Source organism: Diadema setosum, chromosome 12 (genome assembly GCF_964275005.1).
Source record: "Diadema setosum chromosome 12, eeDiaSeto1, whole genome shotgun sequence".
Lineage (NCBI taxonomy): Eukaryota > Metazoa > Echinodermata > Echinoidea > Diadematoida > Diadematidae > Diadema > Diadema setosum.
Genome location: NC_092696.1, coordinates 642,684 through 667,204, shown reverse-complemented (window position 1 = coordinate 667,204; position 24,521 = coordinate 642,684). Strand labels below are relative to the sequence as shown.

Sequence of the window (24,521 nt, the reverse complement as noted above, 5' to 3'; positions counted from 1 at the left end):
ATCCCCCCCCAAAAAAAAAAAAAAATAAATAAATAAATAGAATAAAATCACCAGAAACTCACGGTCCTATAAGCCCTATAATCTAAAAACAAAACTTCGTCCACTCACACAAGCATACATGTCAAGTTTCATTACCTCAAACGGTGTCCACAATATTGATTGCGATATGAAGGACAGACGAACGGACGGACGACCAAAACAAATGCCTCAGGCGACACTTTCGTATGTTATGGCGGAGACATACAAATGTGAATCAAAACTTGGATAGTCTGAAAGACACCGCCAGGAATCCAAAGAAAACAAATCGGATATATTTTTCCCGTCGCACTCTGATTTCCCGCTTTTTCCTTTGTTTTGGATCTGTCGGAAAGCGGTGCATCATTACACTAAAAGCCAGGTCGGTTCGCGCAACGTCATGCTGCGCAGGAAGGCATGACTAATCTTCAGTTTATGGCTATAAGATATCAAAATATCTTTCGTGTTGTACCTTCTATATACTTAAATAAAGTTGACAACCTTACGGCAATGACATATCCCCACTGCACCATGACTGATATTCAGGGGAAGTCCCCAAGGCAAGCAATATTAGCGCGTGGCAGCGCGTAATGAACAATGGGCACTGCGTATGAGCTCTGCTCGCGCCCGCGTGATTGACTTTGGTAACGACATGGCGCCTGTAGGTCACGGGACCAGGGGCCGTATTCTGAGAGCTTATTAAGTGTCTGATTAGCACTTAATTACCGAATTGGTATTCTGAGAGCATGATTAAGTAGGGGATATATTAACTACCATAGCAACAAGCGTTTTGGCGGGAAGGACCTACGCGTTTGCGCGTATCAATGCGCGTGCACCTCTGAGAGGACTTAATCACAGAGTTAATTACGAATCGGTATTCTGAGGGTGTAATTAAGTATGAAAGTTAATGGAAAACTTAATGATACCAAAGAGTGTCATTAACTACTCCGACATCACGCATTCCATCGTGTTTTCTCTGCCACAACGATGCTTACCGTCTTCGGTAACCGAGGAGCGGTTGAATCTTGTTATCATGGTATCCGTAGAATTCAGAGAAAAAAAGAAATATAGCCGATCTTCGAGGAATTTTGTCATTTTATGAAGAGCAAAGAGGTCGAGATCTTCGCGTGCGTAGGTGAGGGGTTGGAGTGTGCGCACGGAGCTCTTAGGTTGTAATTACAGGGGGCGTGCAGGAGCGCGCATTGAGGACATGATTATCTGCGCGTGTAATCATCATTTTGGCTTCTAACAACGCGTCTGATTGGATGGAATAACAATTAGATGGGAGGGACCTAAGATAATTACAGGGGACTTAATCATACCTTAATTACATCCTCAGAATACCGATTTTGCCCATGATTAAGGGCCTATTAACTTCACGACTTAATCACGAAGTTAATTACAGACTTAATTACGACCTCAGAATACCACCCCAGCTTTTGACCAATCACAGGCTTCAAAACGCCTAAGCCGAAAACCGAGTTGGCCAGACTCTCTTAATATACGGCACTGCTTGCAGCTAGCTGCACTGATGCTGTGCAGCAATCAGCACAGGGCCCGGCTAGTCCGCATACAGTGGGAGTGTGTACTTGGAATAAAACAAAATGTTGTCGTGGGGAAAATTACTCGTGAGCCTACCCCTCAAGAAAAATTTATCTGCAGATAATGAGTAAGTTATTCAAAACTATTTCAATATTGAAAGAATAAAGCTGATTGTTTGTCACACGAAGCGAAGTAAACACAAAATTACAATTTAATACAAATGCATGTTTGTCACACGAAGCGAGGTAAACACAAATGCATACACGTACATTTGTGTTTACTTCGCTTCGTGTGATAAACGATCAGCTTTATTCTTTCATATTCTACCTCAATGATGAACATTATCCGTACTATAACTTGTTGAGAAGCAACTTTGTTAGGCCTAGACCCTTGTCAAAATTCCTCAGGCTCCGAATCCGAAAGTTTCTTCGAAAGGCAATAGAAACAATAGATCTGTTTGTGTTGTATCGGATAAACGTCAGGTTATGTAACATGTTACACCCTCCCTTAGATCTAAGTCTAAGTCTTTTACTTTAGACTTGTCTAGACAGTAACGTTTGAGTCTTGCGTCTCTTTTCTAATGTTAGACTTAACGTTAATCAGAACTTTCAGGGTCCGTATTCAGAAAGTCTAAAGAAAGATCTAGTTTACGACTTGAATAGGCCTACTCTAGGGCAGGCCTGTAGTAAGAAGTCTAAAACTTAACCACTTTTTAGAATCCTAAGTCTAGTGAAGTGTCAATGTTCAATTATCTACTCCATACCATACTGTCTTAAAATTACAGAGTTGACAATACTATAGATTAGGGTCCATGTGAAAAATAGGTACCCACGGTAAATGGACGAAATAGAGACAGTTAAGAATAAGTTGTATTTTAATTCTTATCGGATCTAGACGGTGTCTAGACCCTAGTGAGACTGGGTTGCGTAAAATGCATGCATGATCCCATGCTGCATGCTACATAACTTACAAGTAAAAAAAAGTTACATTACAAATTTACATGACGTTAAAGTTAGGTTCAATCCAGAAGGAATAGATCTAGGCCTAGAGAGCGGATGTCATTTCATTCTAGACTGGTTCTAGGCCTAGATGTATTTTTTTTTTTTTTCTAATCAAAGAGTCCTGGCTCGTGTAGGGCTTAAACCTTCTGCAGTTCTAACGTTAGGCTATTTTTTTTTTTTTCTGTGAGCATCGTGCATGTATAGCCTGAGGCGCCACGGTAGACTCGTGTAGCCTAGAATAAACGATATAAAAACTAGACCTAGTCTACATCGATCTAGGTCCAGACGTCCGATTTAGATTTATTTTGGTCTAGACTGACTGTAACCTAGACTGTACAAATCTAGATCTAGTAGAGATCTATTCTAGTAGTGGGGGGCCTTGCATGTGTTATTTTTGATTTTCAGTTCAAGTTGATGTAAAAGTTTAATTTTTGGTACCATTCTAAAGGTAATTGTCTATAGATCAATTTTGGTTCGAGTGTCAAGCACCGTACACAAGTGAGAAATACTCAAAATGGCCGCCAAAATCCAAGATGGCCGCCAACTTCTAGACTTTTGTCAAAAAATTGGATAAAACTCTCCATTTGAAGTGATTTAAGTGCTGAACCTGATATTTTCAAGGGTAATGAGATTATTGGACACATTTAGAAATAAAAACAATTAATGCCTTTTGCTTAATTTGCATAAATTTACATAAATTCCATTTTTTAGCTTTTTTCCTTTAAAAAATACAATTATTTAGAGACAAAATGTATACAAAAAAATGAAATAATCACAAGGAAATGATAATAAGGAAAGAATTACAGCGAAATCTTCCAGAAATGTCCTAAAATACATTTTCAGCACATCTAATGAATAGGGGGTCAATAGCTCCATGTTTTACAGAGGCATTATACTCCAAAGAAAGGTCTTGGAACTGCTAGCGCACCCATTTGAAGTGATTTAAGTGCTGAACCTGATATTTTCAAGGGTAATGAGATTATTGGACACATTTAGAAATAAAAACAATTAATGTCTTTTGCTTAATTTGCATAAATTTACATAAATTCCATTTTTAAAGTTTTTTTTCCTTAAAAAATACAATTATTTAGAGATAAAATGTATATAAAAAAATGAAATAATCACTTTCAAAGCAATGTATCAATACATTGCTTTGAAAGTGATTACTATACAGAATCAGAGCGTATGTGAGTTTTGTCCTGGCAGCTCATATTACAGGATATAACAGTAGTTGTTGAATTCATGTTCATGGAATACAGCAGTGAACACAGAAATGTACACATGCACGTTACATGATCAGGAGTTTATATTTTTACATGTTGTTAGATTTGCGAATAGTACCCAGATCGCAGAATTCCCACAAATAACCCCAGGAAAACAGGTACGGTATGAAGTCTCATTAATAAAGATTGTCTTTGATGCATTTGAGGTGACAAAAAATGATGTCAAGTATCAAAACTAAATGCAATCGTAGAATTTGCTTTGTGTTTGCTCTGTGTTGTGGGCTGCTCAGGTACAGCCCTGTCGCGATTTATACAGCGACTGGGCTGTGTATAGTTAGTGTACAGTGTATAAATTTACATAATATGCACAGCCCTGTACAGTGTATTTACATAATATGTGTATGCACAGGCCTGTCACATCATTATCGCAGCAAGTCATGACTGGTACTCTTAGTGGTCTCAGTCTGGTGGGCCCTGGCTGGGCCCCCTGCCTTGAGCCAGCACTTATGCACTTGTCAATGTAATGACTCGCCCCACTACCCCCGGACATGGGTGCGTCATTTCCTCGTTTGGTCCGTCAAATTTGTGACCGAGGGGTGCGTCAAAATCCCATCATTGTCGGTCAAATTTTTGACCGAGGGGTGCGTCATGGTACGTCACTTGGCTATGGAAAATAACACGCATTATTCTGAACCGAGGGGTGCGTCACTTGCTATTGAAAACTGCACGCATTTTTGCACGCTACCAGTACCGTATACACGTACCGCGAGTGAAATTACAGTGAGCGTTTTCCCGCGGCAAGTGAAAGTCGGGAAGCGTTTTGGAATAAGAGGGGAAAATGCTTGCCAGAATCTGGCAAACAAATAATTTAAAAGCCACCCTTTCTCCTCACATTTTCTAAATAATGTTCTGTGGTGACAAAGGCGAATTTTTGACAGTAAAAGAAGCGGCAGCAGAAGAAACTGCCTGCCGCATGCCATTTTCTGCTCGCGGGATTAGCCCGACGAGACGCGCGATACTGCGCTGCAGTATGCATCCCCCGGACTAGCAATGGCCGCGCACACACATCGCATCTGCACACATATGTGATTGTCATGTATGGATTGCATGCACAGAATACACACTACAAATGTACGGAATACTAGGTATCGTAGCATGCAGCAGCGTGATGTACGGTGAATGACGGTACGGTGCTTACAGGGCCAGGGTAAGGGAAACTTGCCGAAACTTTGACAATTATGTTTACGAACCAAAAGAAAATGAAATTGCTTGAATAAAACGTATGCAAAAATCGTTTCAGTATTTTCGGGGGTGCGTCAAATGTACCGAGGATGTCCGTCAAAAAAGTGACTGTGGTGTTCGTCACTTTCAACGTGTTGTCCGTCAAAAAAGTGACTGTGGTGTTCGTCACTTGCAGCGTTTTGTCCGTCAAAAAAGTGACTGTGGTGTCCGTCAAAAACCCCGTGTGGTCAGTCAAAAAATGACCATGACGCACCCATGTCCGGGGGTAGTGGGGTGCGTCATTACATTGACAAGTGCATTAAAGTTAGGCTCCTGGCCTCGGCCCGGCCTTGGGCCCCGTGAGCCCCTGGGCCCCTGGGCCCCCGGGCCTGCGCCCACTTGGGCTCTGGGCCCCTGGTTCTGGGCTAAGGCCCGTGGCCTTGGGTCCGGCCTTAGGCCCCGCCTTTGGCCCGGCTGTACTTTGTACATGGTCTATGTGAAATCAAGCTTGTCTGTAACTGTATAATTACAAATAATTACAAATAATCACAAATGATCAACAGGTCCATACTATGAATATATGAATATATAAATATATGAATATATGATTATATGAATATATGAATATATATGTGAATATATATATTATTATATATGATTATATAAATGTGATCAGGCGTTCTGTTACGGTGTCAGATCTGCAGTCATTCATACATAGCAAATTTCATGCATGTATAAATGGCATACATTCATGTGTACAGTATCCTACACTACCGCTATGAAGTAACTTAATGCTCTACCGGGAAAACCGTTCCTTACTGGTAAAATATTGTCTTACCGATCTGCTTTCATTCAAGCATTACCGTTTGAAAACCGTTGCAAAGCTGACATGACTACTGGGAAAATACTCAAGTAAAGAGAGGGCTTACCGTTGGCACAACTTTTACCGTACCGTACCGTTGTTACCGTACCTTTACCGATAGCGCGCGAGTACTGCAGAGCGCGCGCGCCCGCAAATCTGTACTTCTACCAAAGATAGTAGATAACAAGATACGAAGATGCGCGATAAAAATGGACACATTATGGCTACCCTACATGACGATACAAAAGAGAGCTAAGTACAAACTCAGTACACCTAGGAACATCATTCAATTCCAAAGGTAGTGGTATCTTTATTATCTTAAAAAGATTTAAAAATTATAGTCGTAGCTTTTTTTCGATTAAGGGAATTATTTTGAAGAACGAGATTTTAGAGTAATAAGGATTATTTCGTGGAGGTAAAAATTTGGCAACAACATGATCTCACAATCAAAACACTTGATAAAAATGAAATAATCACAAGGAAATGATAATAAAGAACGAATTACAGCAAAATCTTCCAGAAATGTCCTAAAATACATTTTCAGCACATCCGATGAATAGGGGGTCAATAGCTCCATGTTTTACAGAGGCATTATACTCCAAAGAAAGGTCTTGGAACTGCTAGCGCACCCACGTGACTATTGTGATAAAGTATACCTGCTTTCATCTATCTGAGACAACAAGTTGTACAAATCCTGATGTGACAGATATGATGACTGAAACATTAGAAAAATATGTGATCAAGAAAACTGTCAACCATACACGCCTAGAGGAAAGAATACCAGAACACATCCCTAGTTTGACAGAGGAAAGACCTAGTTTAAATCATTTGTTAAAAGATGCTAAAAAGGTCATATCAGATGCAACTCGAACACCACGTGGATGAGGCAGTACGTATATTATTAATGGCAGCATTTATTCTCTATAAAGCTGTTTGGGATGAAGAAACCACATTCAGGTTTGATGATTTTTTTTTCCCCAAAAGGTTCCAAAGAACATAGCTCTGTATTTCTTCCGTCAACTCCTCTCAAAACCCAAATCAATGCCATAAAGAGAATTCCGGAAGATACTCTGTGAGTCAGAAAGCCATGCTAAATATGACTTCTCTTTCTGCGAATCTGAAATGTGAGCTGCCTCTTCCAGTGTTTTTGTTCCTCAGATTGCTTTCCCAAACAAGGAGCAAGAAGCTGGACTGTAGAACCAAGGAAGTTCAAGAGCATGGTGTTCCAACTGGCTTGAATTATATAATGAGCTGTCAGTTTTCAATAGATGGACAATCAAATCATCAAAGACCTGAAATTTCACCTAATGATAAAACATAATCATATAACTAAAGTCAATCCTGTCCAGAAATATGTGAAAAAGTGTAAATCAGAGCTATATCATGCAAAATGTTTGAAACTGTGTCCTCCAGGAAAGCAGATTTTATCATTTTCTGCTTCATTCCGTGGTACAATGATCAAGTATAGTTCCTTATAGATTATCATGTAAGCTTGGTGGCAAGTCCAGTCGAGTAATTTTGATTCTCATTTCGTCAATTCTTTCACAAACATTGTTTCAAAGAAAATAAGACAATGTGGCTCCATTCTCTCGAACCTCCTTGGTGGAACTACTTAACAAGTATAGTCTCAGCGTGTCACACAACAAAGTCCTAAGCACTGAATCTAGATTTGCAGAGGCTGTCGTTGGCTGTTGCAGATTAAACAAGGAACAAAACCTGTATAGACTGTGCTACAAATTGCATCAAGACATTTTCACAATTTCAGTCCGGGATAACCTGGATCACAGTCCCACACCACGTACTGCAATAAAGCTCATCCTTCCAGGGAACTGGCGTCTTAATATTTCAGTTTAACTCATCACAAAAGCCTGGGTTGGACAGAGAATGCTTACGAATCAACTCATAGAAAGCAGGAACATGCAGCAGTGAACCCATCCTGCCTCGTTCGTACATGTTTGCACCACCAGTGGGCCAAAATTTTGTCACCCAACCTCCCATGAAAGATGCGCAACCGTTTGCAGTAGTAACGAATTTGCTTGATGAGGAGAAACAGCACGAACAGGCATGGATGACTGCAGTTACACACTCCAGCGTCATAGTCTTCCTACCATGCAGCTCAACACTGTTGGACAACCAGGTACCCCCCCCCCAAAAAAAGCAAAACATTGAAGCCTCCTTGCCACTTTACCATGAAAAGGCCGCCTCTCCATGATTTCACATGGAGTGAAACGGGTGAAAGAGAAAACTGCGCACCCCGACCTACACCAAGTCCCTGTGTTGGTAGTTGACCAAGCATTGTACAACCTTGCATAAAAAGGCAGCTGACCTTTCCTACTATACTATCGCGGAGGGGATTGGGAAGAGTTTTTCATTATGAATCTTCCCCACACCCACCTACATTGTCATACGAAAGGTAGCTCAACTCTTGTACCAAGTTAGATTTGTTGGCATAGAAGATACAAAAGATAGTGCCATTCATGTCAGCAGGGAACCACTCGCACCAGATTGTTACGACATCATTATCATCGACGGTGTAGCACTGATACGCTCACTTCCTGGTATAACTGTCCGAGGCAACAACTTTTCATCAGATTTAAACAAGATGTTCTGCCCAGGTATTTGCCACAACTTGAAGTGATTGTCAAGATTAGAGATTGTCTGGGACCAGTATCAAGCAAAGGAGGGACAAGAGAATAACTTGGAAAGGGCACATGACGAGTATCTGGTTCCGCAATAATTCCGGGAAATTGTCATGTCAAAAGTTTCTAGCAAATGATAGCAACAAGGAGGATCTTTATTCTCATTCTTGTCCAGTAAGATCATAGGAGAGCATTTTGCTGATGACAGAGTGTCTATGTCATGTCAATCAATCAAGTGCTCCATGCTGGAAACGGTTCATCGATAGATCAGTGCAAATTGACACACGTCGTAGTACATCTGCCCAATGCTCTCTATTCTTCATCACTTGGAATGATGTATACTGGAGACACTAGTGTTGTCGCAATCCTTCTAAGTGATTTCCATCACATCAACGCTCTAGTCGAAACCGACTAAATAAATCTGGATCTCCTTCAAAATGAGAAATACAACTAAATGATCTCCCTGAACAGTATAGCCACAAACCTGGGTGCGACAGTGTGCATGCCATGACCCTTTTCCTTGCATAAACTGGATCAGATAGTACTTCTTCCTTCAAGTTCAAGGGTAAGCGATCCCGCTGCATGTTGATGCATGAAATGCCGTTCCCATGGGACAATTTGCAAGTATTGTTGACAATCCTTTACTTCACTGAATCACGTGAAGACAATGATGTTGACCTCGTCCAAGTAAAGTTGTTCTCACAGAAGACTTGTGGACGTGGAGTGAATTCCTCCATCCACATCTAAGAGAATTGTTTTTCAATCGAATGCCTGGGTAACAGCCCACATGTCTATCTTTTCTCCTGTCGTAGGTGAGGGGTTATAGACTTATAGGTTGATATCTAAGCTGCAGATCCAGTTCAGGGTAGCATCGCGTACTTGCTTGAATAAGTTCTTTGAGCCCTGCTAGGAACTTCGGCAGGTGGCAGTCTTCCACAATGTGGCACAGAGTTTGGAAAGGATGGCCGCAGTCACACGCTAGGCTAGCCAAGAACCCCATTTGTGTAGACGGTGACATATGTGACCGTGCACCTCAAAACGAACATAAAGTCGCACACACTGATTTTGCGTGAGGACTGAAAACAAGTGAAATGGGTCAACCTAGCCGAACTTGACTTTTCCATATTTTCTGAAAGAGCAGGTCTTCTTTTACATTATGCTAAAATTTGGTATCATAAAACGGGCAGGAAAGTGTGTTTTTTAGCAGTTTATCTCGAACATTTTTGATAGAATAGTGTGATTAGGTGTGTCTTCAGAATCCCTTTTTCATTTCTGAAAAACCTTGTCCACACTCTTCACTTTCAACCCTAATGACTTTTGAAAGGATAGTGCTACTGCTTTGAAAGTTGGCATCAATTATGGACAGAATGTGTTAATGAGGCATGTCTAATTTCAGTTTAATCTGATAATCCCTTCATTGTTGTTACTCCAGTGGTTTACTTCCTGTTTTTTGTCCCATTCATTGCACAGCCAGCACGGTTTGGTAAAGATTAAGCGCTTGAATAGACACTGTACTTCAGAGTCTCTTTTCTCAGTTCACACTTTTTCTGAGGTTGTGCTTTCTTTCCAATATTTAGATAGGTTAGGAGAGTTCATTTGATTTGAGTTATACATCATTTTAAAGCTTAAAATCTGCTCTTTCAGAATATGGTCTTAACTAAAAATTCATATCTGGCGACTTTTTGTTTGTTTTGAGGTGCACTGTCACATATGTCCTTGCATGGAGGTTTCAGATGAGGTTTAGGGTGAGCCACTGTTTCTGAGGGAGGTTGAAGCCCTCTGGCTTTAAAGTCAGGTCAGTGATGGTGTTGCATGTGACTTGAGTTGTGTTCGAGACAGCATCAGACCAGCATCTGCGCCATTCACTTTTGGAGTCAATGTGTTCCAGCGTGATGGAAGGAACATCTGGACTGGCTGCGGTATTTCAGGCGCATTGATGGCAAGTTGTTCAGGTCGTCGTGGATTTGGAGGTCAGGGTCAGCATTGATGGCATTGGCGACACTTACCATCCTTTCCATCCTGCGTAGGAAGGGGGGAGTGATGTGTGCCAAAACAGGTAGCCAGTGAAGAGGGTAGACTTGAGTGCACTCATTTCGTGTGGCAGCTTTTGGCCAACGAAGACGAGCAGTACTCTGCAGTTGAGTAGGCGAGGGCCAGTGTTGCAGTACGGAGAGTACTGGCTTTTCAACCCAAAGTGTTGCCTGCGAGTTTCCTGATGATGTTGACCCATGATTTCAACTTGTCTGCAACTCTCTTTATGTGTTCTTGGTAAGTGAGAGTGCAGTCTAACATAACTCCAAGGTCCTTTGGAAACTCCTTATGCTTCCAGGCTTGCCACAGAAGGCAACCTTCAGCTTAGCTTTGGCAAGATGGTTACTAAAATGGAAAGCAGTAATGGTAGTCTTTGAAGGGTTGGCACTAAGTCTCTAGAAGGTGAAGTACTCCTCCATTGTCTTCAGATCTTGGGTTAGGACTTGGCTGATGTCATCCAAGGACCTTCCTTGAGATGTAAGGGCGAGGTCACCAGCATAAGTAAATTTCCTGGATGAAGTGGTGGGCATGTCACTCATGTATATGTTGAAAAGGAATGGAACCAACACAGAACCAACACAGAGCTGGTCTGTTTACCCAGAGTGACCCTGAATTTTAGACCAAAGACAAGCAGCGCAGAGTAGTCTGGCAATTCAGGATTTGAGAAAATTTCAAAAGGAGACCTCGTCTCCACACTGTGCCGTATGCTGATGAAAGGTCTATGAGCGCTAGGCCAGTTTTCAAGCGTCGTTGGAAGCCAGCCTTAATGTTATTGATGCCTGCCAACAACCTGGCCATTGAACCATGGATGGAAAAAAGAAGACGGCAAGCTGCTTCCCATTTGGACCATTCTACTCCTCGCTAAGGATGTTTTTCACCTGGATGCGAAGTGCACCTGCCCAAATGCCTGCTCTCCGTGCAAATGTGTTAAGACAAAGCTGAGGTGCACATGTCAGATTGTGTTTACATGCCAGAAGTTGCTAGACTACAACATTTTTCAATGCGACCACAAAAATATGTATATTTGGATAATTTGTCAACCATTCTGTTACTTTAATGCATTGTGGACGGATTTCTTAGAGCAACTGTTCATGTAATAATAAAAAAGATATGCTCCCATGATGTCTATTTGTTTAGCAGTCAATTCCTCATACAAGTAAATAAAATTGGTGGAGAGACTGTTATTACCAATAGCATACTGAATCTTATGAGGCATGATGCGGAAAAAAGGAAACTTGAAAGTGGCAGCCATCTTGGATTTGGTTGGTATTCTGAATTGAATGCATGCACCAATTGTGTGTTTTTTTTTTTTTTTTTATTTGATTCCCTACACATACAATCATAGGTATAGAGACCAAAATTTCCATTCTAGACTCAATAGTACAAAAGTTACGAGTCATGAGAAGTTTAATACGTTCTAAAAAAATGTTGATCAATCACCCCAAGCTCTCTCTCCCCCCCCCCCCCCCTCGCCACCAGTCCTAATGCTCGGAATTCCTTGAAATGACATTAAGTTTGACTTTCATAAGAAACTTTTTTTTTTCATCAATTTCTTTATAGCAAGGACGAACCCAGCTCTTTCTTCTTTGGTTATAGAGAAGAAGATTTAAAAAAAAAAAAAAAAATATATATATATATATAATTCGGCTCCCTCTCCCTCCCTTCCAACCCCAAGAGGGATGGGATAATTCAAACAAATTGATATCCTCACCATTGATGCTTCCAGCCAAGCTTGGTGGAAATCGGTCAAGGATTTATCTAGAAAATATCAATGGTAATGGTTCATGCGCAGTTTTGATATAAAGTTTATGTTCCATCTTTATACCAATATCGATGAAGTAAATGATATGCACATTGTTATTTTCCCGGCAACACATCGTGCAAATGTGAAATCATTTACTTCGCAATGTTTGTTCATTTTCAGGCGTGACGTTTGCACATTTTCCGGTTCCACAAGCTTACACTATGGCACTTATGGGTCCATTATCACTATGAAAGTAAAAACCTGCAGCTGTTTCCTTTATTAAGTTAAAGCTTTGGGTAATACAACCTCTAAAAGGATCCTTAAAAAAATAACGAAGAATAATACACAGAATTCCATTAAAAATGATAATGTCAGTATTAATAACATTAATTATTGTACAATATATACAAAATAGACACTGGCGCATAATGCATGTTGGCATTTTTGGCATTCAGAAATACTGTAGAAAATTACACATACCTGTTATGATGAGCTGTATGGGCTACATAGCAATTCCGTTGCGTGTGGTTGGTTTTGCTGAGTGGGTGTTGTTTGTGTAAAGAGCATATGTGGATAAGGGGTGTCTGTGTTTGGATGTGTGTGTATGGGAGGGGGCAGAGCGTCTAGAATAGCGATATCATTAGAATATTCATCAATACTTCTCATTTATTTCAGTGAACTTACAGCACAGATGATAACACAAACGATACACATTAATGGAAATTACAATACATAAACAACTCAATTTTACAATGATTGTTGGGAGGGGAGTGGGCGTCAACCACAAATGTCAAAATCTGATAAACCCACATGTCTTAACATGTCGACCACAAATGTCAAAAGTTCCCAATTTTACTGGAAATGTCATAACGCGTCACAGGGAAGGATCGAGGAATTCGGTAAAGGGGAGGTGCCTTTACAAAATTAAAGGCTGGCGCATCCCCCCTCCCACACACACACACACAAACACACACACACACACACACGACGGGAAGATTTTACCTTTTTAGAAGTGAAATCCTTGAAGAGTACAAATATTCTGAAGTGTGCAAAATATCACTGGAGAGAGGAAGAAGGGTCATTTAAATGGTGATTGTGTAAAAAGAAATAACCCGTATTAACGATATTAAACGAAGCAAGAGTTTGGATCGTGTAAAGCAAGCAATATAAAGAAAGTACGAAGGATTTATAATAAGAATAATCAAAATTTTCATGGCAATATTGAAAACGAGTTAATGAAATCTAATTTATTCCAGTGTGAAAATATTCAGCAACCTCCCCGAAAAGTTCAATAAGTAATTTGAAAGCTTTTGAAAGAATGTTAGAACGTATGTGTTATAATATGGATTTCATAACTATGTTTGAGCTAATTAGTCTGAACTTACTTGTACGTAAACTTGTTTGTGTCACCATCTTTTGTAACGTTTGTGTTTAGTGGTTATGTCTATATTCCTCTTCTGTTTTGTTCTTAGTATTGTGTTTCTGTATGTTGTTATTCATTTCATTATGTTATGGTTGTTTTTATTTTTTGGTTATTAATTTGCTTTGATTGACTAGTTTACTGTTGTTCTGTTTTGTTATTGCTGTAACACTCTACTCTCTGAAAAACAGCCCCACCTGGCTGATGGAGGGCATTTTATCCCGTGATTAGATTTAGTAAATAAAACAAACAAACAACTAAATAAACAAATGCAGCATTAATGGATATTATGTACGGCAAAAAGAAGGCCTCATGTGGTCTGGTTTGAAAAATGAGAGATATAACAAACACTTTTCTTTTTTTTTTTTTCGTAGAGAAATCGATGTCCATATTATGTCGACATTATATCATAAAGGTATTTATCTTACCATGTAGAAATTCTTAAAAAAAAAACCAGAAGTCCTTATGGCGAAATAAATGACCACATGCCAAGTCGACAAGATACATATACATGCATTACACGTGTAGGTCTATGTTAAATCGTCATGGCGACATGATTTTCATTTTACCAAGTTAAACATGAACCTTTATCGAAGCTTTCTGATGAGGAACAGGTAACATAGGTATAGTGCTCTGTACAACCAGGGAGGTGGACTGTTTAAATGCTTGCTTATTCATGAATTTGCCGAAAATTTGGCAAAAATTTTGACATATTCAGATGATAGAAAACCCCCACAAAAATATACAGTCAATAGTAGATATATTCGATACACAATGTTATTTAAGTAAAGTAAGTGATTAATGCACAAAGGTAAGACAATCATAAGCCATATTGCTGTACGTAATAGTTGTCCCAAAGTACAGACGTGTGCAGTGTGGAGGACTCAGAAAACCAATGTCAATACCTATGATAATGATTTGTCATAATTTTAGTTGAAACCCATTACGATCAGACGATCGTGCTATGCAAGCAAACTCATTAATATTGCTGGGAATTATAATTATTTCTCTTCTTGTATTTGTTTTCTGTAATATTTTGATTTTTTTTTTCACAGATTCAAGATTTGACGTTGTATTATGGCAAAGATCATCACGATTTATGGCATCAATCATCATCGGGAGGTGACTTGGCCCGATGGGTGTTTGCTATGCCACATCTTTCGAATTTCTGTCTGAAATGCCCCTACTTGCCTGACAGTTTCCTCTCAACAGCCGTTACTTCAGCATCATCATGCCAGGTATGTAATCTGTTAGTTATATGCTTTTGGGATCATAGTACAATTCATTTCAAAAATATTTAACCACAAGACGGGTATGACTTCCATGATAGTATTATTTTTTTTTCTCTCGCAGATTGACATTTCAGTGCGGTGCTATACTTAAAATTGGGTGTAACCGTAGTCATTCCCAATGTTTAACCTTCAATTCATTATGAAAGAAAGAACCGGTAAGGACACTTCTGTTACTTTGTTGATTTATTGAAATTGAACATAATTAAAGGATAACAGGAAAACGGCCTCCTTGTCTTCCGTGGGAGAGATTTCGACAAGACAAGATCTGTTAATAATTCCGTTTTGGCCTTCTTGGACCCTAAAGATTTTTTTTTTGTTAAGAAATGATCTCTCGGTGGCATTTATTAGCTTCTAGAATGAGGGATAGCCTGTGGTTCTACTGCTGCACAAAATAAAACAAAGTAAAATAAATGAACTTAATCCTCCTCTCTCTTCCCCATATAGTCATGAGTATTTACTGCAGTGTGCGAATTTTGCATGCTTTACATGAGACTGTTCTTGACCCCAAAAGTGGATGAAGTCTTATTGATTCAACCCTCAAAGATGTTATTATATGCATATCGATCCTTGTATCACAGCACAATGATTATAAAACGCTGACAACAACATTAAGGAAACATAATAAAGAGGAAAATGAACTTTGAGGAGACCTCACATGGGGAATGAGAGTTGTATAACTAACTTGATTTAATGACTCAGTCAAGTGTCACATGGCTTGGTCTGTACACTCCTTGTTCTTTAAATTTGATTTTGAAAACCATGAAAACAGGGTAGGCCTACCTATCATAGTATTCTCGATCCAGCAACAGATCATTAGCTGATCAGAAATGTCCCCATGAGTCCACTTGCCCTACTCTCTAAAAAAAAAAAATCGAGTGAAAATATTCACTCTTAAAAGAGTGAATACAAAAAAGAGTGAATCTAGAGTGAAATTGAGTGAATTTCGAGTGAAAATGTTCATTTGCACTCATTTTGGAGTGACCTCAGGGATCACTCGAAGATTTTGGAGTGATCCCTGAGGTCACTCAAAAACGAGTGAAAATGAACATTTTCACTCGAAATTCACTCCAATTTCACTCTAAATTCACTCTTTTTTGTATTCACTCTTTTAAGAGTGAATATTTTCACTCGAATTTTTTTAGAGAGTATGCCATACATACTTGCCAACTAGCAAGAATTTATCAGATTCAGTAAGATTTTTTACGTTAGAAATAGCAAAATTATATTTTCTGTCTGAGAAATCAGATTTTTAAAAAATATCTAGATATACCTTTCATGTGTATTTTCTGAAGATTTGACCGAAAGTAAGACTTTTAACTTCAGTTTGCATATAAAATAAGATTTTTGCAATCCACGAGTAAGATATTTCATCTTGAAATGTTGGCAGGTATGTACCATATCGATAACATGACACAATGTGATATTGTTATATAAATTCACACACTTTAAATGCATTAAGCCATAAAGTTAGCGATACTCTCCTTGTGAATTATGTACTTCTTCTGCTCTCTTTGCTAAAATGGTATCCTGGATTACGACAGAGGGGAGATGTTGTTTTCATCAAACCTTAGTAAAAAAAAAGATAACTTGACATCCGTGGCTTGGAATGCAAAAGTTAAATACATGCTCTATTATTTTCATAAGCACTGTTCTCACGCATTTATGTTCCATCCTACATACTTCAAATTTAAAAACAGTTTTTTTAATCCTTTCATCACAAAGTGTAGCCGCGGCCGGAGGCATAATGTTTTCGGGTTGTCCGTCCGTCTGTAATATTGTGTTTGGACATCATAACTTGAGAACCGTTTGAGATATACTAATGAAATTAGGCATCTGTATCTATGACTGGACGAAGATGTGCCTATCTACTATTCATTGGGTGCCAATGCTCAATGTCAAAGATCAAAGATAGAATGTCAAAGGTCAAGTTTTAACGCTCATAATGTCACTATTTCCTCATCTGTTATTATCTATGCAAGAGCCAAATGTGTTGTCTCCAAACCTAGAGTAAACATGTATTACGCCATAAAGAATTTTCTAGAGAAAGTTATGAAGTGTAAAGTCCACAGGTCAAGTGAAAAGCTAAATTTTCACTCTTTTCTTCATATCTTGGAAATGTTTTCAAGTATCTTCAGGGAACTTAATACATCTGCATGTGCAACTTGTTTTAGTACAGCGCACGCCAAACTTGTCAAGTATCTCAATGCGCTCTTTTGTAAATCAACCTCATTCCGTTATACGATTTAATGTTTTTAAATTGACTACCGATTCAGTAGACGAGGTCTCCTATAGACAAAATATGATCTCGACCCCAGTTATCTACAACCCCGTATATCAAACCGGATGTGCACAATAAATGTTAACATTGTTTGATTTATACATGTATGTATACAGCATAACAAGAACCTGAGTCGAATACAAGTGAGTAGGGTATAGGCTTAGTTCAGTGCAGTGCCAAGTCACACAGCTAGGTGATAATATATTTGAGAGCATCATGACACCATTATGTAAAGCAGAGGTACTAGTATTGTGTACTAGTATTATGTCTTAATACATGTAGCAAGTATTGGAACAGTGACAATATTTTGCTGGAGTACATATCCTGTTCATCAAAGTAATATTGTCAGTAGTATCAGCAATAATTATAATAATAGTAATGATAATAATGATATAATAATGATAGTAATAATAGAAATAATGAACAACATGCATACATGGTATATATGCATACCTATACTAGGTATAAAAAAAAAAGTCCATAACCTCTAACATGGCCATGACGGCGATAATTTGGTCACTTCCACAAACGCTAACCCACTATCTATTTTTCTCTATTCATATTCAAGACATGGTTGTCACTGCGAACTGTGTGTTGAATATGAACCCAGAAAATGGACTGTGTTGGTTGGCCTCTTTCTCTCTTTATTGCCAACATGATGAGCATCTATTTATTTTATTTTGTTTTGAGAATCCTTTCGTACAAACTGATTTTAAAGGGTAGGAATCGAAAAAAGTCTAAGTAGGTCCTGCCCTGTTAGTATTAATGTCCCATTATATCTTTGAATGATTTTAGCATTTGATCAACATCTGAGCACAAATTTAGACAAACAGGATGAATTACAAAAGTTTATTTGAATCACCGGGTCAGCTGACTTTTTTTTTTTTCGACACTTCTTAGTCTTCATTTGAAAACAGAGTACATCTTATTTCTTTTTTCGACCCAGTAACTGATCACTTGATTAATCAGGATAATCCATGATTTCACTGGTTGTCATATCGATAACAGATATCAATGACAAATCAAAGCAAATGTACAAATCCAGTCAATTCAAAATGCGTTGGCCTTTATTTTTTTTTTTCATTACACTCATTATGCATAATGTACAAGCATACCTTTATCTGTACTGGTATCCATGAATGGGACAGAGAGTACATTTCCTTCTCTTCAAACCTTAATCTGTGAATAATATTATTGGATCTAATGTTTGTCCCTTGAAATGCGTGCACATACTTGTGTAAGGCATATTCCAGCGTTATTCGTATCATGTACTTTTTTTCGTCATGCATTCTTGCTAATTTAACTCTATTTTGATTGTTATCGTTTTCTTTTTCCCCACAGATTCATGATCTCATGTTGGATCTCAGCAAAGGACATGAGGACTTAAAAAATCAGTCCTCAGGAGGAGGTGACTTGGCCCGATGGGTGTGTACTATGCCAAGTCTTCGGAAGTTCAAGCTGTCGTGGCTCTACTTGCCCGATGGTTTCCTCTCAACAGCCATTGCCTTAGCATCATCCTGTCAGGTGTGTTAACTACCTTCTTTTGCTGTTTGGGTCGTGGAAGACCATACGTGAAAACTGATTATGATGCAAATCATGATTTTCTTGAAAGATGAAATGATTTATATATATATTTCTATTTCTAGCAGATCGACAACATTGTGACAGAACTAAGGTTATTAGTAACTAGTCTTCTTCATCTGTAAACCCTTGGTAAGGGTACTTCAGTTGAAATGAATGTTTTACTCTGAACCGAATACAATAAAAAAGAACGAGATCTGTCACCTGACCTTTTGCCTTTTTGGAAGTCGAGACGACGATATTTCACATCTCCCGTTTTTTTCTTTTTTTCTGGGAACCACTTTTATCTTTTCTTTCTCTCCCTCTCTCCGTCTCTCATACCTCTCTTACCGCCATGATTAACTGCTATCTCATCGTTTACGTACGACCAATCTTGACGCAAATAATATTAACTTAAGTACGTTCGTACTATTCTATCAGATCACATTATTAGTTTGAGGAGATAGATTATACGGAAATGGAATAAACAGAATAAACGTACTCTCTTATACTTGAACCACTGGCTGTACTCACCCTCCGTTTATTGTTTACTTGATCTTTTTATGTGAAACATTATTCTTTTTTTAGTTCGGAGATAAAACAAACAAACAAACAAACAAACAAACAAACAAACAAACAAACAAACAATCATTGGCAATATTCCAATCTTAACTTACACGTTTTATATGAAAGTGGATTGAATTACTAAATTTGTGGTCAATGTCTTAATATTTTACATGGTATAGAATAGTAGGAACATTGTCCAGTCACAAACTGCAAATGGTATCGTGAAATAGGACAGGGAGCAGATTTTGGTAAAATAGACATCATTTTGGCCTTGTTTCCATGACTAAAATATTTGTAAACCATCAAGACATTTCCCAGGCTTCTTTTTCTACAAATCAATTATTGGTCTTATGCACGTACAAATGTATCCAGTCCTTCAGAAGAATTGCTCTTTTTTTCTTTTTTTTTTTGCTCCTTGTTTCTCAACAGATTCGGAATCTGGTGCTTAATTTTCGCAGTGGCTTTGGTGATTCAAAATCTCATTCTCATGTCGATTCTCAATATCAATCATCGCTTGGAGGAGACTTGGTCCGATGGGTGTGTGCCTTGCCAAATCTTACGAAGTTCAGTCTGCGTTGTCCCTACTTGACCGATGATTTCCTCTCAGCAGCCGCCGCCTCAGCATCATCCTGTCAGGTAAGTCATCTTTAATTATTGAACTAATTGCTTATGGCGTGTAACAGTGCCCTTCTTTTGTCAAATGACTGACATTGTATTATTTGTTTTTCCTTTGGTTTTGTAGTACCATATTGCCCGAAAATACTAAAATATGCCAGTAATAGATTCTAATTCATCTCTTGTTGACTGTTTGTGAACTAAGTCTTTTCAATCATTCTCGTTATTTCCAATTCGAATTTTAGCCATCATTTTCGTTGAATTTCCTTCAAATTCATCCCATATCTTTTCTAATGTGATTTCTTTGGTTATTGATTTTTCACTTTTTCCACATCAAGGAGTAACAACACACGTGTACTCCATCCACTCACACACACACATACACAAAAAAACCCAAAACATAGACACACACATATACAATCACACCCTAATCAGAGTATATACGGATACAAACATAATATGTACTCTTACACACAAGCGAAAACAATGACCCATGATTTCGAGGCACATATAATAAAAGACAATTGACATGACTATTGTGTAGTGTTTACGCCCCTTTGATTGATGATACATTTAGTATATTGAAAGACACTGCTTTTCTGCTGTTTTCCATGTATGAACGAAAATAAATACGAGATTTTGACAGTTTCCAGGAAAAGAAAACCAGTGCAACTCGTTTATCATCTGAACAACGCCCGTCTTGAATCTGTTGAATTCATGAAGTACTTTGATGTAACCATCACTTCTGATTTGAAGTGGACCCAACACATCAACAATACTGTCAATAAAGCCAATAACGTCCTTGTATTTCTAAGACGCAATTTTCTCTTAAAATACGCTGATGTCAAAGCCACAGCTAATACAACACATTCGTTCGACCAATTGAAGAGTGCGCTTCAGCTGTGTTTGGGATCCATTTTTCGTGAATCTAATCCACTATAAAGTGGAGATGGTCCCTAGAAGAGCAGCGAGATTCACTTTGAATCGCTACCATAATACCTCAGGAGTCACTCTAATGCTGCAAAACCTTGATTGGACCACTCTGGAACAGGCTAACCATTATGTAAAAAATACACAATAAGCTTACTCATCTTCCGGCACAGGACTATAATATCACAAGGTTACCCAGTTGACAAGAGACACCCAACCACATTCCTACCATATACCACACTCGAAAACTGAATCGCATCGCCATTCGTTCTTTCCGACAGCAGTCAAGGAGCTGGAATTCCCTGTCCTTGAAAATTGCTGCAGCGCCATCTGTGGGAGCATTCCGTAACCGGCTAACGGTTCATCACACTGGCTAGTCTGTCTTTGTCCTCCATAATGTGTGCTTGTAAATATCTTTAAATAAACAGTATTATAATGTAAATAACACAGTCTGCAAGAATCTTCATCTTTTGAAAGAGGCAGACTTAAACCAAGAGAAGAAAAAGAAGGAGAAGACATGATTAAAATTTGTCTGTAAATTGTTTTCAATGGTTTGATCTTGTGTATTAGGATTGGAATCTATACACATGTACATAGATAATGATGAAAACAAATATGTTTTTATTGGACAACATCCATAGCAGCCCGCAGGCTGAATTGCAGACATTTTACTTGAGTGAGTGTGAGAACATTGAGGTAAAAGAAAAAAAAAGATGCATAAAAAAGAAAAAGACATACACACAAAAAAAAATATCAGGGTTAAATATTGCACAATGAAAGCATTTTTTTTTTTTTAAATCATAAATAATTGCCATGTCATGTACATCCACATGTGTATCTATTTCAAATTATTATACTTGATAACAAAAACATACAAAATATTTAACAAATCAAATCAAACCTACGCCAATACTGGAGTCAGATGCTTAACTCATTTTGCTCGTTGTACATAATGCACGTAAAATGACCATGAAAACTGCAGGACCAAGTGTGAAGCTGGGGAGAAGAGAGAGTGTGTGTGGAGAGAGAGATACTAGTAGGGAGAGAGAGAGAGAAAGGAAAAGAGGGAGACGGGGAGAGAGAAAAGTTGGGAGAAATGTCTCAAAACTAAACTGAGACCTGAAACAAACTTCCGAATTACAATTATCGTTAATTGTTACGCTGAGAATAATACTTTACAATAGAACACTAATTCGTTTACACTATAATCCAAATTGCAATAACATCAGTAAGAGGAATATAATCATATGTAACCATTTATCATAAAAAGTCGTAAGAAATATGCGAAAAGTTTGTGATTACTGAAGAATTAGCATCCATCCCGCATTTATAATTCGGATTATATTATATGAAAAAATACATCACAGTACCATATCGTCGCTGGGGCGACAAGACCTTGTATCTCAAATTTTGGTATCAATGACTTTCTCAGACTATTGGTCAGGCAATTAGTCAAGCGATGTCCCGTTCAAGTTTCAGCTGCCCCAACCCCAATATAAGGTCACGATGGCATGCCAAAGGAAAAACAAACAAACAAACAAACAAACATCTCACTGTATGTGGGTGCCTCGGCCACCATGACCCTTTTCCCAAACATGACATTGCATATTTGTACGTTATCCGATCCTACCACCCCAAGCACGACATACTTTGATTAAAACATAATACATGTTGAGAAATGATAGCATTACTGATTGTGATTTTTAGAATGCTTGATAATAATTCTAGAGACTTACACACACACACACACACACACACATTCAAAAAAGAAAAGATTAGAGCCCCTTCAACTCACGCGAAACCAAATTCATATCACATTTTAGTCATTTTTATTTAATGCATGTAATGCCCGTCTAGGTTGTAGAACATAGTATGAAACTGGAGAAGAGAGAGAGAGAGAGAGAGAGAGAGATAAAAAGAAAGTGAGTGTGTGAGTGGGGGGGGGGGCGGGGAGGGGGAGGGAGGGAGAGAGAAAGGTTTTAAACCACGTTGCAAAAAGGAGATGTAATCAGGATATACAAAAACATATTAAGAACTGAAACAAACAAGCTTCAGCTTAATTTTAATTCAAGGCATAAATTTATCAGAAATTATCACACTGACTGGTATATATTAACCGAAAGATATGTTACATAATATAATGATATTCTGTCTTCACATTGTGTTATATTGAAAATTTATCACATTACGGTAACTGTAAAATAAAGATCATATGAAATTCTTTTAGTATTCAACCTTATCAACCTGCAACTTTTAAATGTGCAAACATATTTAAATGTCTGTGAATTATGTACCTTTGGTGTGAGTTATAATGTGAACACAGAACAATAATAAAATTACCTGTACAATACAAGTACCACTTGAAAATTTTAAACAACCAATCTCAAGATGAATCTACTTGTTAAGTAAGGCATCTACACTGCTCCTGTAACGTTCAGTCCTGCACTTGATATCTATGAGTTTGTTGCTATGACTTAGGGTTCTGTAGCTGCTCTGTGTTAGCGGAAACCAGTCTGGAAACCTCGCATAGAGTGAGGCAGCGAACCTCAGACACAACTTATCTCTTCTATCACAGAGTGAAGTGATGTTGCACATGACCCAGGCCTCCTTATATGATTCATACCTATTACCCAAAATGATACGGAGCGCTCTTTTTTCGATGGGGTTACTTTGTTCATTAGTATTGTCATGGATGAATACCACACTGGTAAACAATACTCTAGGACTGGTCTGATGTAAACAATACTCTAGGACTGGTCTGGTGTATTTAAATTTCATTTGGACGTGTAAAAGTTACTTTGTACTGACTTTGTGTATATGCAATGTCATATTATATGGTTTGGCCGGAAATGAAATAAAAAATGAAATGAAATGAAATGAAATGTAGCTAGTGAAGATGGTTAGTAGGTCTTCAGATGGCGCCCTGTATCGTTTCATAACGCGGAGTACGTAGAGCGTCCTTGCAGCTCGCTTGACAATGACGTCGACATGCAAATCCTAACGAAGATTGCTTTGAATAGGAACACCAAGGAGCTTGACCTTGTTTATCATTTTATTCCAATACATTGTCGTTCAGCTTAAGCTTGAGGGATGAGAGTGGTGTTTTGGTAAACGCGACACGCATCACTTTACATTTCGAAGGGTTGAGTTTCATCTCCGCTTCAGCACACCACTTGCTGAGTTCCTTGAGTGTGTCCGGGACAACACTTGCAGAGTTGAATTTCTTATTTTCAGCAATGGTCACGTCATCTACGGGCAATTCCGTAAAATAGTAAACCTCAACGTCAAAATTTCAAAATCGTCAAATCACTGCAAGTAACATACCATATCAATCGTCAGAGATTATATTTTCAGGGAATTTTGTTGATTTCAATTTGTTATGCGTATTGTAAGAATTATGGGTATTGAAGTAAGAGGCTAATTTTCCTCTCATTTTGAGTTCAAAATTTGCCAAAATATACTTTTGATTTATCTCCTAAAAATTTCAAACCTACACAACATTTATATCTTGCCAAGAAGGTTAACAGGTATACTTTTCATTTATTAATCCAAGAAAACTCCAAGGCTTTTCATTTTTTAAT

At 38.4% G+C, this 24,521-nt stretch overlaps 1 protein-coding gene across 1 annotated transcript in view; it reads left to right on the top strand.

Moving 5' to 3' along the window:
- Nucleotides 1-24,521, top strand: part of LOC140236265 (uncharacterized) — a 46,776-nt gene that overhangs the window by 5,123 nt on the left and 17,132 nt on the right. Inside the window, 3 exon segments of the mRNA XM_072316225.1 lie at nucleotides 14,754-14,936; nucleotides 18,610-18,792; nucleotides 19,825-20,031. Of these exon segments, the coding sequence (XP_072172326.1) occupies nucleotides 14,754-14,936; nucleotides 18,610-18,792; nucleotides 19,825-20,031 (573 nt within the window).